Source organism: Hirundo rustica, chromosome Z (assembly GCF_015227805.2).
Source record: "Hirundo rustica isolate bHirRus1 chromosome Z, bHirRus1.pri.v3, whole genome shotgun sequence".
In the NCBI taxonomy this organism is placed as follows: domain Eukaryota; kingdom Metazoa; phylum Chordata; class Aves; order Passeriformes; family Hirundinidae; genus Hirundo; species Hirundo rustica.
The window spans coordinates 41,944,074-41,962,147 of NC_053488.1; the positions used below are offsets into that span (position 1 = coordinate 41,944,074).

The 18,074-nt window shown below is 37.0% G+C and overlaps 1 protein-coding gene across 2 annotated transcripts in view; it reads right to left on the reverse strand.

Annotated features, from left to right (window-relative positions):
• CNTNAP4 (contactin associated protein family member 4) overlaps window positions 1-13,313 on the reverse strand; it is a 217,261-nt gene extending 203,948 nt beyond the window's left edge. The window contains exon 1 of one of the 2 annotated variants that reach the window (XM_040090884.2): window positions 12,942-13,313. In XM_040090884.2, the coding sequence (XP_039946818.1) occupies window positions 12,942-13,026 (85 nt within the window). In that variant the 5' untranslated portion in view covers window positions 13,027-13,313. The remainder of the gene's footprint in view (window positions 1-12,941) is intronic. The other variant, XM_040090885.2, reaches the window with a different exon arrangement.
• Between the last annotated feature and the right edge of the window lie 4,761 nt (window positions 13,314-18,074).

Genomic DNA, 18,074 nt, shown 5'->3' on the forward strand with positions numbered 1-18,074 from the left:
CTGCCACCCCTGTCACATATCGACGGTCAAAAAGGGGGGGGTTGTTGTCCACAGTAACTGGGACCCCTTCCCCCAACAAGCGATTCAGGATATATGCAAAGCTCAGATCGATTTTGGATATGAAAGTGAATACTTCTGCAACCTTTTAAAAGCAAATTTAGCAGGGAATCCTATCGTTCCCTTTGACCTCCAAAGAGATTTACTTCTGGAGCTTTGGCAAAATCCTGAAACGGCTGTTAATAATAATAACTTCCCAATTTGATTAGAACAGCTATGTGGTGATATGGGTCTCAGCCCTCAAGCAGGCTCAGGAAATTCCTTTGCTTCCATCAGAACCTTTTGTAGCATTTGTGGAGTGATTAATCAGTGCTTGACTTACAGGTTAAGGAGGAAGGAGCCCAGGAACAGGTCCTGGAGGAGATGGTGCTGACCAATGCAAACAAACAGTGCAGGGCAGCTATCCTCAGCCTGCCTGTGGAACCAGCTCCAGCCTTAGATGACATGCTCCAGGTGTGTGCCAGGAAGGTTCCCTTCATGACAGCTCACCAAAGCCACAGTTCTGGAGATGCATTCAAGCCACCTCAAAGAGCCGCTGCTGCACACACAATGTCTCCTGTGACTGTGCCACGACCACTGCCCAAGAGAAGAACGTGTCTCCTGTGTGATCAGGCTGGACTTTGGGCATCTCAATGCCTTTTAAAGAGACAATTACTGCACTTTCGGGACGATGGGGGTGGAGGGTCTCGGGGGCCCAAAAGGAATTTTTAAAAAAACTAAAGGATGAGCACCAGTTTGCCCAGCATGCTGACATAAAAGGGGTAAGCCCAAGGAGGGGGGAGAAAAAACTGGAAAATGCAAATGTTGAATTAAGAAATCATGCTTTAACCAGTTCTGCTTTCAGCAAAAGCCACCGGTAATGGTAAAGGATCCAGCAACCCAGGAAACAGAGGGTCCCCATGATCTGATCACCCGGGGTCATGGGTACACCTGCGTGTCCACTCCCTCCGGTCTCAAGTGGGTGCCTGCCAAGTGGGTGAAACCTTTCATCCCAAAAAGTGCAAAACCCCCTGCAGAGGGCCCACAAGTGGCCAGTGCTACCTGGAGGAGGAGAAAGAGCCGAACCCTCTCCTTCTAATTATCATTTTCCCTTAACAGTCTTTTTCTCAACAGTTTATCTGCACTAGATTTCATTTTTTTTCTTCTTCAATTTTCAAGGTACTCAAGGTCCAAACTCTGAACATCTCCCACAGACTGAGCCGTCCTTCTCAATTTAATAAGAAAGAGGGAGATGTTACAGTGTGTTAATTTGGTTTGTATTGTGTTTCATTTTATATTGTGCTCTGTAATGTTTTTCTATTGTATCCCCTGTTCAAACTGTATCACGTGGTTTGTCTCTGCTCAGCAGAGCCCATCCTCCCACATTGAAATGTAACCCAAATCTGTTCCACTCCCACTTTGTCCCTGATTGGGTAGTGGCTTGTCCCTGCCTCTAGGTCCTTTCCCCCTGGGTAAAAGAACTGGGAAAGGGTGGGGAGGTCTCTTTGGCATCAGAATGGGGACGAGGAAGGAGCTAAAGGAGGTCTGGACCAAATAAAGCAATAACTCCCCCCCCGGACAAAGAGCAGGCTCTTGCCTTTTGCCATTGGTGGTTGTCTGGATCTCTCTAAAGAACTACCACAGCTCACTATGCCGTTCATTAATTATATTTCTATAAATTACAACATATGAATAAAAATTCAGGTGTGAAAGAGCAATCTCTCATTAAAAAAAAAAAAAAGACTATGGAGACAGCATTAAAACATTTAACCAGATAAGGGTACATATAAATGCTAACATGTAAATATGAACATTATGTTCATAGCACTGGTAGATTTCTTAATAGTATCTTTAAATCTCTAATATTCAAGCATGCACAACCATGGACTGAAACCTGACATAATTCGATTCTACTCAACATAGGTTTTCAACACCTGCGGCATTATCTTGGAAACAGTTCCACTGACACATTACAAAAATATATGAGAAACATCAAAACAGAGACTACTCTCTTCGGTACCTCCATCAGACATGCACACTTTACTAGATATGAGAGTTAGATCAGAGAATTCTCTGTTAGGATTTCTTAATCTGTACTTGCATATAATATTCATAAAGAATATACTACCATCCTTCCCAAGAAGAACAATATTGTCAAATTTCTACGTAGTCACTGCAGAGATACAAGAAGAAAAGACTTATCTGTAATGGGAGATATCCTACCTCTATCCACCCTACCACCCTGTCCCAACATGACAGAAGATGGTGGAAAAAAGCTTGTTTTCTACTGCAGTTTCTTAAGTATAACAAAGATAAAGTTCAACATAACTGCAAATCCATCACTCACCTATCACTCTAAATTTGCAGCAGTCTGACTGGATATCTACCACTTCTGGGCTACAGAGATCAAACTGGCAAAGAGATTAAGACAATCTGCAAAGGGTTAGAAAATAAAACTACTTCATTGCAGACAGCCCAATGTCACTTGCACACCAAACTTCCTTTGCCCCAGTCTCTACCTCTTGAATTCTTTATTTTCCTGTCCATGGGGAATGAGCCAGAACACATTAAAGCACAGCTATACAGCGTAAGTATGATCTATGAGGCAATGTTCACAAAAGTCAAAACATGTTGAGTAGAGATGGGAAGTTTTGAGCCCTTGCGAAAGAAAAATTAAAAAAAAAAAAAAAAGAAGTCATCATCCTCCAAACACATTAACAATATACAAGGAGTAGATGTTAAAGTGATTTTTCAAAAAAAAGCCTTACACATTTCCTATCATAACTGAAAGGATTCTTCAGTACAATACCATAGCTACATTTAACCTGTCACCTGTGTCTAGGTGAGAATTTTACACTTAATTATTGGTATATGCACTGCAAATTTTACCCAGATATAAAAGCACATTGATAGTCTCTTACAGTAACAGCGGGTCTATCAAAACCTAACAAAGGTCTGATAGGTGATTGATCTGTCACTGAATTCCTTTTGTATTTTATTTTACTTGACATCCAAATAATGTTTCTACAAAACTCTGCTCTGAGAAAAACCCAGTCATAGTCTTCTCTTGTGCCAGGCTAACCATTACTCTCTAGATCTTCCAGAAGTACACCAGAAAATGAGATTACAAACCACCATGGTTCTGTTTGTCCTATTTTGCAGGGAGAGAAACATATTCAGTGATGTACATAAATGTTTACAAATATGTTTTATGTAGGAGCAAGTACGTTAGGAGTAAAATTATGGGTTAGTATTTGCAAATAAATTTTATGATAATCCCTCCTCTCTCCAAGAGTTTGGTTCATTCTCAGTCTTAACTACTGGAGGACATGTCTATTCTTTGGAAAAGTAGTCCCTGAAACAGACATTGCTTGAGGAGAGAAATGTAATCTCTCATGGGTGTGGTAGAGCTCCAGAGCCTGCTGACGTGGTGCAACTGAAAAAACAGCCCTAAAACTTGGACACTCAGGCTGACAAAACTAAGAGTTTACTGCAACATACCTTATCAATTGCAGGGCAGAGCTCAGCAATCGTCAGTGTGCTCCACTGCATCCAGACAGTCCTGAAAGAATTTCGTTTTAAGGGCTATTTCAACCTTGAAAATTAAAATCAATCATCTTGATTTTTTTTTAAAAAAGTTACCATTGGCTCCGAAAAAGAGCAGTAGTTATTCGCTACAGGCATAGAAATTCCCCAACCACAGGAACTAGCTAAAATTCTAAATTTCTCTTTTTTTCTCATATTTAGTTTTTGTCAAGTGGGACAAATGAGTAATTCTTGTTTGTTATACAGTTGTGTATCTGCGTCCTCCAAACGAGGCATAGCGAAAGGACTGGTACTTAGAAAAGAAATAAAGAGATCAGTTATATTCCAATTATGCAGCATATCATTGTTGAATGAATATTCAGATCGTTCTTTCTAAAGCTTTTATTAATTATTTATTTAGGCAAAGCTCCCATTGATTTCCCTAGGAACTTAAGTTATAAAGAATAAGGACAACAAGATTCAATGATATTTTTAATTGAAACACCGCCCCCCCCCGCCAAGGAAAAAAAAAACAAACCAAACCAAACAAAAAAAACCCCCGACCCAGTTACTGAAGCCTGCTTATTCATCTAAAAAAAAGAAGGGTAAATAAATCTCACAATGATTACAAAACTATTGCAAATTAGACTACTGCATAGCAGATAGGCTTCCAGTCATTGATTGGAAATTACAGTGAGAGCCACAGTTTACTGACTTGAAGCCTAAATTAGCCTTCCTAATCTAAATAATGGTCAGTCTGGATGGTGGAAAGGCTCTAAAGTAACCATAAAAGTACCAGGATATTTTTATTTGTTTAATCATTGTTTTATGAAAAGAAATGCTGCAAGGGTTCTGGTGTTTATTTGTTTGGGTTTTTCCATAATAGATTCTCTTTCACTCTATGCTTTCTTTACAAGAAAAAAAAATAACCTCTACAGGTTTTGACAAGACTGGGGTTAAAATGGAGCTTTAATCATGGTTTATCAAAGGGGTGGAAAGATCAGACTGTCTCAGGTGGATATAGGAGTCAGTTTCAGCTTATTTAATTTAATGAGATTGCACTTTACCAGAACACTGTGTATGGTCAAAATATCTATTTCACACTTTCAGGAATGAAAGACAGTCTCACTGGCAGGACATTTCCAGCTCCTCACTTAGTCCCTATATTTCGTCTAGTACTAGCAATAACAGCAGCCTTAACCCGTGGGAAATTAGGGAGAACCTTTGTTACCAAACACAGAAAAGGGAGACTAAGGAAGTCTTAACAGCACATATGAATGAGTTGCCAGGTAGAATAATTTATACAGGTGATTGCTGTACAAGATAATTAGTACAGATTGGTATACTTTTTTCTAACACTTATTTATGGTAGGATATTTTGACAGAACTGGAATCCATTTCATCTAGTGTAGATGTCTACAAAGCATACAAATGACCTAGTTACTTAGACTAAGTCATGATCAGTAGTGAGCAAAATCGTACTTTCATACTGCAAACTGTCTCTGCATGTGATTTCTTCCTTCCATTTTTGTCATGACCTCTTCAGGTAAGATATTCTTTTTTTTTCCTTTCATACGACTAGAAAGGGACTTAGCTTGATCAGATGCAGATATCTAAGTTTCAGATTTTTAATTTCAGAAAGATAAATTGCAATTTTCCTGTCTCTGCAGAAGACACAAGTATCATGTATCTCAAAAGTAAGTCATATTTGAAAATAAATGAAACAATTAAATTCTCCCTTCTCCTGCTTACCTATAATTTTATTTCTAATTCCAAAAGTCTTTGAGCTTCAAATTGGTATTTTTTTATTAGTACTGCATAGCAGTAAACATGATTTGACCTCTACCATAATTAGTAATCCTGAAGGAACTAACTCTACCCCTCACCTCAAAAATTTCAGATAATATCAATATTGAGCACCTCCAGTTTAATATAACGTGGGATACAGTAGACTGCTGCAGGTGAACTAAGCCAATGTTTCAGGCTCCCTGTACACAACTCAGTTTGTCTAGAGGATCATTTTTATAGTGCATGTTCCCCTCAAAAGGTTTTACCCTTGCTGTCTTGTTCAAAACCTCTGCTCCAGGCCTTCTTTAATAACAACGTATTCTGTTTTCTCTCCAGGTGAGGTTTACTAGGCTATATGGCATCTGAGTAATAATATTTTTTTGTACCCTACTTAACCACATATTTATTGAGAGTTTTGTTTTAAGATTTTCTATAAAGGTATTATTTCATAATAACTCTGAATAGGTCAAGCAAACACAGATAGATTTTTAAATAACAAATATAAACATAATCTAAAAAAAAATATATAAAATCTAATTTCTAGAAACAGCTAAGGTTTTGGAAAACAAAACACTCTACTTAGATTTAGAAGAGGACAGAGAAACACCTGAAAAAGTGCAAGATCTTCAGCAATTGGCTGATAAAAGAATGATAAAGCATAAAAATAAATTCAAATATTTCAACATGCTCTTTCTAAACTACTTTTCCTTCAAGACCCCATATACAAATATTTTAATTGCTAAAATAATATTATAGAAATATACAGGCATTTGAACAGCGAGGAACAAGCAATAACTTATTCTTGAGCACAACTAAATAACAAGATCTACTTAATGAAAATTTATTAGACCCGCCACCCAGCTGGATAGATTTTCTAAACATTTTTTTTTCCTATCCTTTGAGACTTCAAGCCCTAGGGGCAGTTTTCTTCATTAGTTTATTAAGTGAGTATGATATTTAAATAATAATTCTGTTGTTCCTAATTTTAATCTGCTTAAATTGAAGTTTCCAGGATTTCAATCACTTCTCAATTATTGCACTAAAAATGCTAATTAAGTAGATTACAGACAGTATAGATTTTACCTCAGGTCCACACAATGTTTTAGTTACTAAAAATAGCATCCCAATTTTTAGTAAACACTTAAAACTTTTTCTGAAAAGCAGAATAATTGGACACCGTGTTTCACAGATATTCTATGGAGTACAACATTAGCCTGTAATGGTATAATTGCACATATAGGAAACACAAACACATAACATATATGTAAGAATGATAAAATACATAGATATAAAACACTGCTGCAGTGAAATTTAAGTAAACCACAGCTGGTTAAATCCTATCAGTAAAGATGCATAATTTTTTACAAACAAATAGAGCAAAACATTTTCATCTTGACAGCATGCTGTTTCTCCTACATGTTTTATGTTATTTCTCAAATTCAGAAAGACAGCCTTTGTTATAATGGTATTTATCTAATATACATATCAATATACTGAGAAAGACATCTCTTCTTCAGTTTTTAATCTAGAAGTCACACATAGGCCCTGACTGCCAAAATTACAAGTTACAAAAAAACTTTATATTTAAGAACTAGCAGATAAATATACCAAAACCACTTAACAGTGCAAAATACAAGCAATTGTACAGAAACTCATCATAATCAATGTTTTCACTCTTGTTTTTGCTTTTCCATCCCTCTTCATATAACAACTGGAAACTCAGAGGGAAAAGCAAATTTTAACTTTACACTTCAGAAACATCTTGAAGATAATGTGTACTTCTGGAGTCAGTGACAGACAGAGACATGATTAATTTTAGTACCTGTTATTTCTTCACCATTTTTTAAAAATTGCCTGAAGTGTTCTAGGAAGGAAAGCTTTGAATCACCTTTGAATTAGTGATGGCCCTAACAGCTCCCACCTCTGTTATCACCTTGTTAGTTGAGAGCAGCTAACATTAAACATTTAAAGTACTGAGAAGCAGTTCTAATTTTCCCACAATCCTGTGTGATACAGCACACTAAATTCTCAGATCTACAAGCAGCACCATGCACAGGTTTATTTGCAGGGGAAAGAAAATAAATATTTGAAAGATTCAGTGCTTCTTGACTATTCAATTGTTCTTTGATTTGCTTGTTTGGAGTGGGGAGGTAGCAGAGTTGAGAATGGATTGCGGGGAATAGTTGGCCTATTTTTTCTCAGCTAAACTTGTTAGACGGTGAGAATTGTTGAAGTTTTTTCGGAAGATGAATCAATAGACAGAGAACTGGCAAGTATATCATATGAGATACTGCGCTGGTTTTGGCTGGGGTAGAGTTAATTTCCTTCACAGTACCAAGTATGGGGCTGTGTTTTGGGTTTGTGCTGAACACAGAGTTGATAATACAGAGATTTTTTTGTTATTGCTGAGCAGGGCTCACACAGAATCAAAATCTTCTCTACTTTTTGTACTGTCTCAACGGCGAGGAAGTTGAGAATGCATGGAAGGCTGGGAGGAGATACAGCCAGAATAGGTGACCCAAACTGACTAAAGTGATACCCCAGACTGTATGGCATCATGGTCAGCATACGAAACTGGGGGAAGGGGGAGGAAGGGGCAGGGAGGGAACATTGGGAGTGATGTCATTTGTCTTCCCAAGTAACCATTATCTGTGATGGGGCCCTGCTCTCCTGGAGATGGCTGAACACCTCCCTGCCTTGGTTTACTTTGCTTGTGTATGTAACTTTTGCTTTTTCGATGCATAGAATTACAGAATTTCAGAACATTCTGAGTTGGAAAAGACCTATGAGGATCATCAAGGTTAGCTTTTCTCCATGCACAAGTTTTCTTTACCCTTCCTCATCTTTACCTGCTGATGAGGTAAGCACTGAGTAGCAATGTTTGGCTTGGTTGATGTCTTTGGTAAAAATACCACAGACCTCTAAATATACCACAAACGATTTTTTTGTGGATTTTTTTCTAATGCAACAGAGAAATGTCTGAAAGGAATAATGAACTTGAGCTTTGTACCTCATATACAATGATAGAAACACACATTATTTTGTGAGACTTTGGCAAGTCATCTTAGTCAAAAGTTGTCTTTCTTGTGGATGAATATAGATGTAGGCTTACATACTCTTATGTAGGAAAGAACAAAAGCAGAATGGCCATGCATGAATATTTATGAAGACATGAAGAAGTTAGCGCTTCCTCTGGAACTTCTGACTGGCACTTAATCAAAATACAGAATGTCTTAACTTACACAGCAACTGTAATAAATAATTAACATATAACCTACTGCATTTTCTTCATGTGGTTGATTCTATCATACTTTGAGATTGTCATTACTTGTTGCTCACTTTCCTCCAATCATGAGTCCTCCAATCACAACTAAGTTTGCTCCATCCATCCTGCTGACTGGGCTCAGGGGCAAGTGTATTAATACGAATTTTAAAGCCTGGAGTACTGAGATGTGAATTGTTGATTATACTCAGTGTAATCAATCCAAGGTTTTTCTGTGAATTCTAAGCCTTTAAAGTCTGGGGGAAAAAAAAGGAAAAAAAAAAAGAAAAAAAATTTTTTTTCTTCTGGTATTAGTTTAGGTTTGATGTTGATACAAGTTTTTGATGCTACTGTACAAACAACATGCCAAATATACCAGAGATGTCTGTAATGTTTTATTCATATAAATAATGGCCCAGAGATGGCTTGATCTCTGATGAGGTCTTCACTGCTCTCTCACAGCAGAGGTAGATGATAATAAACAGAAAATAAATATTAAAGAGGCTAAAAGAAAATTAAGGAAGTGACTACGTTCTCCTCCCCTCCAGTTCACATCAACCACAAACTAACAGTAAATGAATTACATTTTAAATGAAATTTGTTTTGATAAACAGGCCTTTAATATATTTTCAATGCAATTCCATAAAATTGTCAGTTAGTCTATGGAACTGCTTGGAACCAATGATTAATATCAGAATGATATTAATTTCAAAATTAATATACAATGTTTTCCTTGTAGCAAGTAATCCCTTCCCAGGGGATAACACTTGTATGATGACTTGCATCTGATGGTATAATTAAGGAATGTGTTCATTCAATCCTCTATTTGAAAACTTCAGTTTCATTAACAGTCATTCTCTGTCAGCTTTAGAGAGGTCCTCTAATCTAGCATTAACAAGAAATTCCTGTAATATACAATAAAATCAATAGCAATTAGAATAGTAGTAGTAGCAGCAGTAGTAATAATAATAATAAACATTTAGGTATTTATAGAAATTGTGATCATCATAGTTCACATGTGAAAATCCAAATCCATAAAACCTTCTGTAAAACTGGGGAGTTTTAACACAGAGGCGTAGATATGCAGAAGTGAGAACTTGCATAGAAACTCCCCAATTCCTATTTATTTCTGTTCATTGTAACAATTTCCCTTAATAATTTTTAGTCACAGCTGACTTGATGTGTATAGAGGGTTTAATTATGTTTTCTGTAACACTTCCGTTTTAGAGAGTTTTAAAAGAAAACCCTGTACCTACTGGAGTACCAATTTCTAGCAGGTTCTTAAGTGATGATTTAGTAACTTGTTGATTTACAACAGTAGAGACAGTTACCAATATAATAAAAGTGTCTCATTGCGCCAGTGGAAAAAACTTCCAGCAATACTTGCTTTAATCTTTCACTTAAAACTCACACTTGACCTTACATAATTACTTGCTAAGGCTGTGCACTTCAAATTTCTTTCAACTACACTGGAAGTGCAATTCTTTGGGGGGAAGAAAGTATAGGAAAGCTCTAAGCAGTACTACTACAGAAGTTTTAAAATATTCAAAATTTCAGCACCAATTATTAGTTCTTTTGGAGGGAAGTATCAGTGCTAATTTTCCGGGGAAACAAACAAACCACAAAATAAGACCCTAGAAATAAAATTTCATATTTTAGATTATAAAGTCTGTTAGCTCCTGACAACCTAAGAACTTCAAAATCATTTTATTCAAAACAGGAATATTGTAATTTCTTTAAGACAGAAATAATTCTGAACACATCAATCTTCGATCTATGAAAGTTTCTTTGGGCAACTGACTTAGTAATATTACCAATGACACTTCAAGATGACATTTAAAGGTCTTTAATTTTGTCTTTTCTTACTGGCCGCTGGCCTTAAAGGCAAAGTAAAACTTAAGTATTCAGGATCTTACTATAGAAAGAACCATAAAATTAAAACAAGAAAAATATATTAATATAGAGGAAAAATTAAAATCCCATCATATTGTCTTTGATGACTGGCAGCCTACTGGAAAATCTAGTCATCAAAATTCATTCAAAAAAATCAAACTTTACCTGGTTTTGTAAATGTGTTTAAGTATATTTATGTGAATAGTAGTAGAAGCACCTACTGAAAAAGATTTCAATTCCTGTTTAACATGACAAGAAGAAAGGAGTAAAGTAAGTTCAAGTAGGTAAATAATGTATCCTGAATGGATCTAATCAGTAATTAGGAAAACTCTTTTCTTCTACGGTAATTTTTTGAACTGTAACACACTAACAAAATTCATACCACGGTACTTCAAATATAAACTGTCACTTCTAAAACAACCTACCTCTCCTACAGAAAATTTCACTTCCAAAACAATATATAGAGAGACTTTTTTTCCCAGATTAGATATTTAAAGTTAATATTAGTCTGGCCAAGGTCTCTCCATAGGTTATTGTTCATTGTTTAATTTAAATAATTTAATTTATTCTTCCCATAATAACATCTTGTCTGTAGCATGGGTAGAGTTCTTGTATTTTCAATTCAGATAAGTGTTTTGCCATAGTAGTTCGAATTTATTCCTAAATAAAAATATTTTGCATTTATAAACAGTAGCATATACGTGAAAAAATCTGTTCATTCAGTTCAATCATTTGACACAGGATTTTGCCCTGTTTTTGAGACGCATCTGAGAAAGTCAGTAGTAAATGTATTTTATACTTGATTTGTTTTATCCTTCATAATTCTGTATCGGAAAGAAGTTTGAGCCTCTTCCTCAAACCTTGCTTCCTAAATTGTAAGAGTGACCTCTAGCGCTTTACTGTTTTGCCGTGTGATGCAAGTCCTTTTTGCAATGGTTTTAATATGCCTCCTTGTAAGCAACTGATTTAGTTTCGTGCATAGTGCCAAATGCTATTAATGTGCAATTCAATTATCATGGTCTTGTGAAAACTGATGTATTCACAAACGGTACAATGCAGAATGATGAAGAGAATTAAAGCTGTGACTGGATTGCAGCAGGGTGTTTAACAAGAGGAACTTAGTATTCATGTTTAGGGCTACACTATGCACTTGAGTATCAAATGAGATATCATTACTGAATGACAGCACAAGATCATTTCGGTGCTGCAATGTGAATGTCTGGCTCATGGGAGCATATTTAGTTTACAAACCATCCATATGCAAAACCCTAGGCTATAGACCCACTGAGTACTTCAAACTTCTCTGCCATTGCTCAAATGTTTCCAGGGAGCTGTCCTCTGCCACTGGGCTGTAAGGTTATTCCTGAACATTCCTCATTGCTTTGGCATGCACTTTCTTCCCATAGAAGCATTACTTCAGCCCTTCCCATTCCTGTGGTGCACAACCAGTGCCTGAACAGGAAGGGGAGAAAATATGTTCTGTTCAGGTTATGAGAATCTGGTATTTAGGCTACTGCACTGCCACAGAACACAAAATGAAATCCTTCAGCTTGTTGAAGCTGGATCAAATGGAACAAGAATAATTCAGTTCAATTACTGAATTGTAAAAGCCCTGAGAATTAATTTCTTAGTATGTTTTTTCTTTTTTAATTTAAAGATAATTAACCCAATTCAACACTGGAAACAGAGGTTTTCAGATACATATATATATGTGTGTGTATCTATCTGTCTATGATTTGCCTCCTAGGGAACAGATTGTCCTTAAAACTGTAATCATAGTCTTTAATTTGTGATACCACTCTACTGGCTAAAAAAAAAAAAAAAAAAAAAAAAAAAAAACACAAAACCACAACTTTCTATTGTAACTGTTAGCATTCTCTTCTGTAGTCATGCATGAACAATACTCTCTAAGCAATCAATGCAGAAACCTTAAAGGCTTGCTATCCACATTTTTCCTTGTTACATTCTACTGCTTTTGAACAGCATTGTGATTGCCATTAAAACTGAGCGCCAGCTTAATCCAGGATATGCAGATAGCAGCTTTCAAAATTTTCAAATGCTAAAACCCACTACACAATAGAAACATTGCACAAAAGAAGTCTGCCAGTAATTTCCATGTAAGACACAATTCCTTGGAAAATATTGCACTTCAGAAGAGAAAACAAAGATGAAAATACGGCTAAACATGCATCCCTTAGCAAAATGCTGCTTTCAGATACTCTTATACAGTAAGCTTTATAAACAACATTCGGTACATAGACTCGTGACAAAAATCTATAGAAGAGTTTTAGAACATTTTCAGGCTTGCAGTTTGCTGTCATGATTTCGAGGCATAAACGTTTGTCTCAAAAATTATTTTTTTTCTAAATGCAAAGAAAATATCCCAGAAGTTTTCAACACACTCTGGATTGAGTTTTAAATCATATGCAATACTTACATTTATTACCTGCCACTGCCAGACGCTGGTGATGAACAGACAAGAGAAAGAGCAGCTTCAAGATTATTTCCGTGACAGAATCCATGTTCACAATTCACTGAGGCACCCAAAGAACCAGAGTATTAGGAAACAGCTGTGCTGTACTTCAGTTCTGCTCCTGCCTCTTTCCCAACCGCCTCTCTCCGCCTCTTCTCTCAGAGCTTCCCAGGGGCCAGATACCTCAGCCAAATGAGCTCCTCATCTCCCGGCGCACGCACGCACGCACACCTCCGGATCTGCTTCTCACTCTCGCAGCAGCAAGCCCTGAGGAGCAGGAGCGAGAATCTCCGCCGCGCTGCCACAGAGGCACTGGGGACTGCGGCGGCAGCCCCGCTCCGCACACCGCTGCCGCCGGCGACCCGCGCGGCGCGGCGCGGCGATCGACCCCCTGGCGGCGGCAGGTGGGAACCGAGCGACCCCGCGGGGGCGGCGGGGCGGCGCGGCGGCGCGGGAGCGAGCGCCGCCGGCCGCGCTCTGCCTGCCCGGCGCTGCCCGCGCTCCCTGTCTGGGCCTCGGCACCGCTGGCTCTGCGTGCTGCCGAGCCTTTCCAGGCGTGCTAATTTTTCTTCCTTTTTTTTTTTTTTTTTTTTTTTACACTTTCAGCTGCAAAAGGGTTTCAGTTCTGCTCTTAAAGGAAAGCGATTTGCCTGTAGCAGGGAACCTCAGCTCGCGAGTAGAGCGAACAGCCTGCCTTTACTTGGGAAGTGAGTGATTGACTGCCCCTTAGAAAAAGGCACCACCACTGTCCCTGGAGGGCTTTATCGCTATTAATGCTGACATTAAAGAATTACATTCTCAAGTCCTAAGAGTAAACACCTAAGCATAATACAAACATATGATTGTGCCTGGCTTTAGCCCCTAAATAGCACACAGAGCATTTTGCTTTCTATACTTTGACAAAGCTCTCTTTAAACAGTCCTATTGCTTGTGCTTGAGAGATCGCTTCACTTGAGAAAGAGCTTCAGATTAATTTTAAGTCATTATACTCAAACGATGTCCTAACAACGTGTGGTTTTGATTTGGGGTTTGTTTTGCTTTTGTTGTGTTTGGTTTGTTTTGGGTTTTTGGTTGGTTGCTTGGGGTTTTTGTTTGGTTTTGGTTTTGTTTTTGTTTTGTTTTTTTAGAACAGGCTGAATTACTGTATGTGGTAACTCTAGAGACTTTATTTCTCTATTATTTCAAGTGTGAGAAATTTATCTGCATGCTAGCAAACTCATGACATTAGTGAAGATAAAGGGATTAAAGGTCCTTCATTAAAGGACCACATCTATGGCCCCATCCCTGCTGCTTCTGCAGTGTTTACACTGTGTGAACTGTCTGTTTTGGCAGAAATTACTATGACAATACACTATGACAGAACTGCGTGCCTTGTGACTATGGGGTGTATAAAAAGCAGACATAGCACTTGTATATTCAGGCCAGTGGTCCAAACTTCGTGTTCCTACTCCACTGCTGAAAGGTCTAGCAGCTCCTATATACCAACAGGATTTTCCATCCTGAGTGACGTTGCTGTCTTTGAGCTAGACACTAGGTTCAAGGTTGCTGACTGTCCTTCTTCCATGTTGCTGAGACTATAGAATTTTATGCAAATTACCATGTAGAATTGTTTGGCGTTAACAATAACTGTGGATTAGACATGAAATGTGAATTATGCTCCCTAAGATTCTGAATTTTTGTTGATTATTTAAATCAGCTTCCTCACTCCTTGAAGGATGCTCTTATTCATCTACAGAAGTAGTAGTAAAATATGTTCTGGTTGCATGCTACCTAAGCCAGACTGTGTTAGGTATAATAAAAATGTATTTCAGCTCAGCTAAAACAACTAAAAATAAAAATTTGAAAGGTGATTAATGCAGGGTTTTGTTACATTCTTTTAAAAATAGCAAATCATCATGATTAAGAAATAAAGGCCTATTTCTAAATTGCTATATTGGGTAGAGATGTTCAAGTTAACAAACTGTTTTGTAGCTGGCCTTCCACTTCTCCATGTCAACTTTTATTTGAATGAAAATGCATGGAGAAACTGTACTAAAGATTATGTGAATCATAACCTGCTTTCTAGCTCTCCTAAATCATCCTTTAAATTCTACATTCTGTTTCCAGAGTTTAGTACAACCAGAGTCACTTGTCCAGAAGCTGAATTTCTTTGCTATATAGTTCCTTGAGTTAATATTGACCTTCTAACTAAATTAATATGAGCATAAAAATGTTCCATGTGGCGCATCCCATCTCTAAAGGATATCCCATGAGATAGTCCTTGACTCTGCAGCTAGACAAAATTTCATGCTTAAAAATAGGACAAATACCACATAAAATCTTGGCAAGGACTTTCAATGTAATGATGTTCTTTAGGATTAGCTCTAAGATCCCCAGGGCTTTAAATCAGGAAGAATTATTATTCTGGTAATGTAATGCAAAATCAGTAAAAAGGCCAATGCCATTGTGGGTAAATATTGTCTTATAAAATAGCTTACAGTCACCAAAAAGGAACATCCAGCAGACAAAGGTCATAGGATTTTCTGCTTATTTTTGGAATTAATTGCATGCAAATATACACATGGATATAATGTACTTTTATAATTATGGAAAAGCCAGTCTTAGAATAAAATGGTATGCCAAAATACGTACATATGTTTTTGTTTGGACAGACAGAATCACAGAAATCTATGCAGTATGTATCTGGAATATTAAGATAGTCATTTATTTATCCAGGGATGAATGTATGGTATCTGGCACTGGTAAAGTGCAAAAAAAAAAAAAAAAAAAAAAAAGCATAGCTTGACTTACACAGATTATTGCAACCTCCTCTTTGTTTCTGCATCATATTTTCCTCCTGCATCCATGATATATTTCTGCTCACATAATCTTATCTCTGTATGGCAGCATCTTGTTTGCCATTTCTCTTCCAGTGAAGAGACTTCCAGTGTCCAGACTTTTCACTAATTTCTGAGGTCTCTTTGTGGAACTCAGATAAATCTTTCAGTTTCTTACAAGCGTCTTCACCTATTGTAATTTTTAAATTTCCTCCACTCTTCCAGTGTTTTGTTTTTATTCTCATATCTTGCTTTTGAGATTTCCCCCAAACACCAAAAAATTAACTAATTTTATTTGCCTTTGAAATGTAACATTATGACCACTTGATTTGATAGAGGATCTTTCCCTGTTGATCTTCATATACGTATTCTTTAAAAAATTTGCAAGTTCCTCAGAACAACTGTGTCTTGTTACAAATTAATCCTTACAGCTAAAACATATGCAAAATCTAGTTGTTCAAAACTTGAATTAGTCAATCTGGGTATTGCCAGCCTTCATTCACAAATGAAGGACCTTGTAGTGAAGTCCTTTTTCTTGGTAGACAAAAACTAATAGAAATTATTCCTCTTTAAAATTATTTACACTGTGACTTTTTGTCTATAAAGAAAAAACACTTTTAAACACATGCTAACCATACTCCTGGTACTATTGTGATCTGCTTATTAATTGTAAACCAATTTTTAAAAAGGACAGTTATAAGCACTTTCTTCTGCTTCTGGTACAAAATCCACTTTAGAACAGGACAATTGTTTGCAGTGTATCACAGTTATTCACTACACATTATTTAATAACAACTAAATATTAATTTGCTTGCAAATCACTAAAATAGAAGTAAGAAAAGTCAACAGCATATATACAGGCTGACTGAGAATATTTGTTTTATTCCTCCCCAGTAAATTCCTCATTCAAATACATCAACCAAATTAGACATTAGATATTCACTTACTACTTTCCTCACCTCACCTTCCACTAATTCAGCTTCATGAAGCCCACATTTACTATTCAACTAGCAGTGACACTGCCACTTTATTTCAGGAGACTAGAAAGAAACATAAAAATTTTAAACGTTTATGTTCATCATTTCCTATTCAGTTTTCTTGGTCCCCTCGTCTGCGTCACGGCCTTGGTTAACCCTCCTTCTGGTGCCACCTGCTGCAGTTGTTTTGGTATTACAGGTTTCCCTTTAGAGCATCCAGTCGTATAATACAGCTGGAGAATGTATCTTTTTAATGCAATCGAATTCTTTCATGATCATGTAAAATCTGTTTTCCAGTACTATTCCCAACCTTGCAGAAAAACACTGCTGTAATTGTTTGCAGAGACTGCAGAGAGCAGAAATGCGCAGACAAATATAAATCAAAAATAAATGAGCAGAACCACATAAAGCCAGGTACACTTATAATGATAGTTGTACTGTTGTTAAGCCATTTTTAAAGAAAAAATAAAAATCATATCCACATGATACTACCATGTGTATTTTTTAATCATAGATTTCTATATAGTAGGTATGACATAGAGTAAAAATTGATTTTCAGAAATAAGGGTAGCATAACTACTAATTGTACCAATGTTTTGGTTTTTTGTTTTGGTTTGTTATTTTCCAGTAGGGTCAGGATAGCACAAGTTATCTTATTGCAAAGCTGCATATTTCCTTTCAGGCAGTATTTGTTAAAAAGGAAGGGGATGGAAGTCGTCTGTGTCATTTTACCTCTTATTGCCACTACACTTATTGCACCTACACTAATGACTTCATTAAGGATTTATAACCTATTTTTTTCTCAGACAAGACACAGAAGACAAACAAGAACAGACATGGCTCCATGCATCTACAGAAGAATTCATGCCTTTAACACTGTTGTAAATCTGTTTTGGAAGGTTGTAAAAAATGTATGGCTACACAGAGAGTTCTTTTGCTAATGCTGACTGACCATTAAGGTTTTTAACTGAAAGGGTGCCGTGAACTTTTTTCAGGGACAACTTTTTTCAGGATTTGTGAAAATGCTTCCACTCTAGCCTTTGTGAGCCTTCTCATTTCACAGGCAAAAATTTTATTATTTCCATTGTAAATACTCTGCGTGTTGTAGCTCCCAACACAGGAAATAAACTCAGGGTCCTGAAAAATGAACTTACACACAGAATCATAGCATCTTTATGGCTGGAAAAGACCTCTAAGATGATCACATCCAATCATTACCTCAGCATTGACATCTATGCTATTAAATCCTGTCTACAAATCCCACATCCACATGCTCCCTAAATTCTTCCAGGTATGGTCACTCC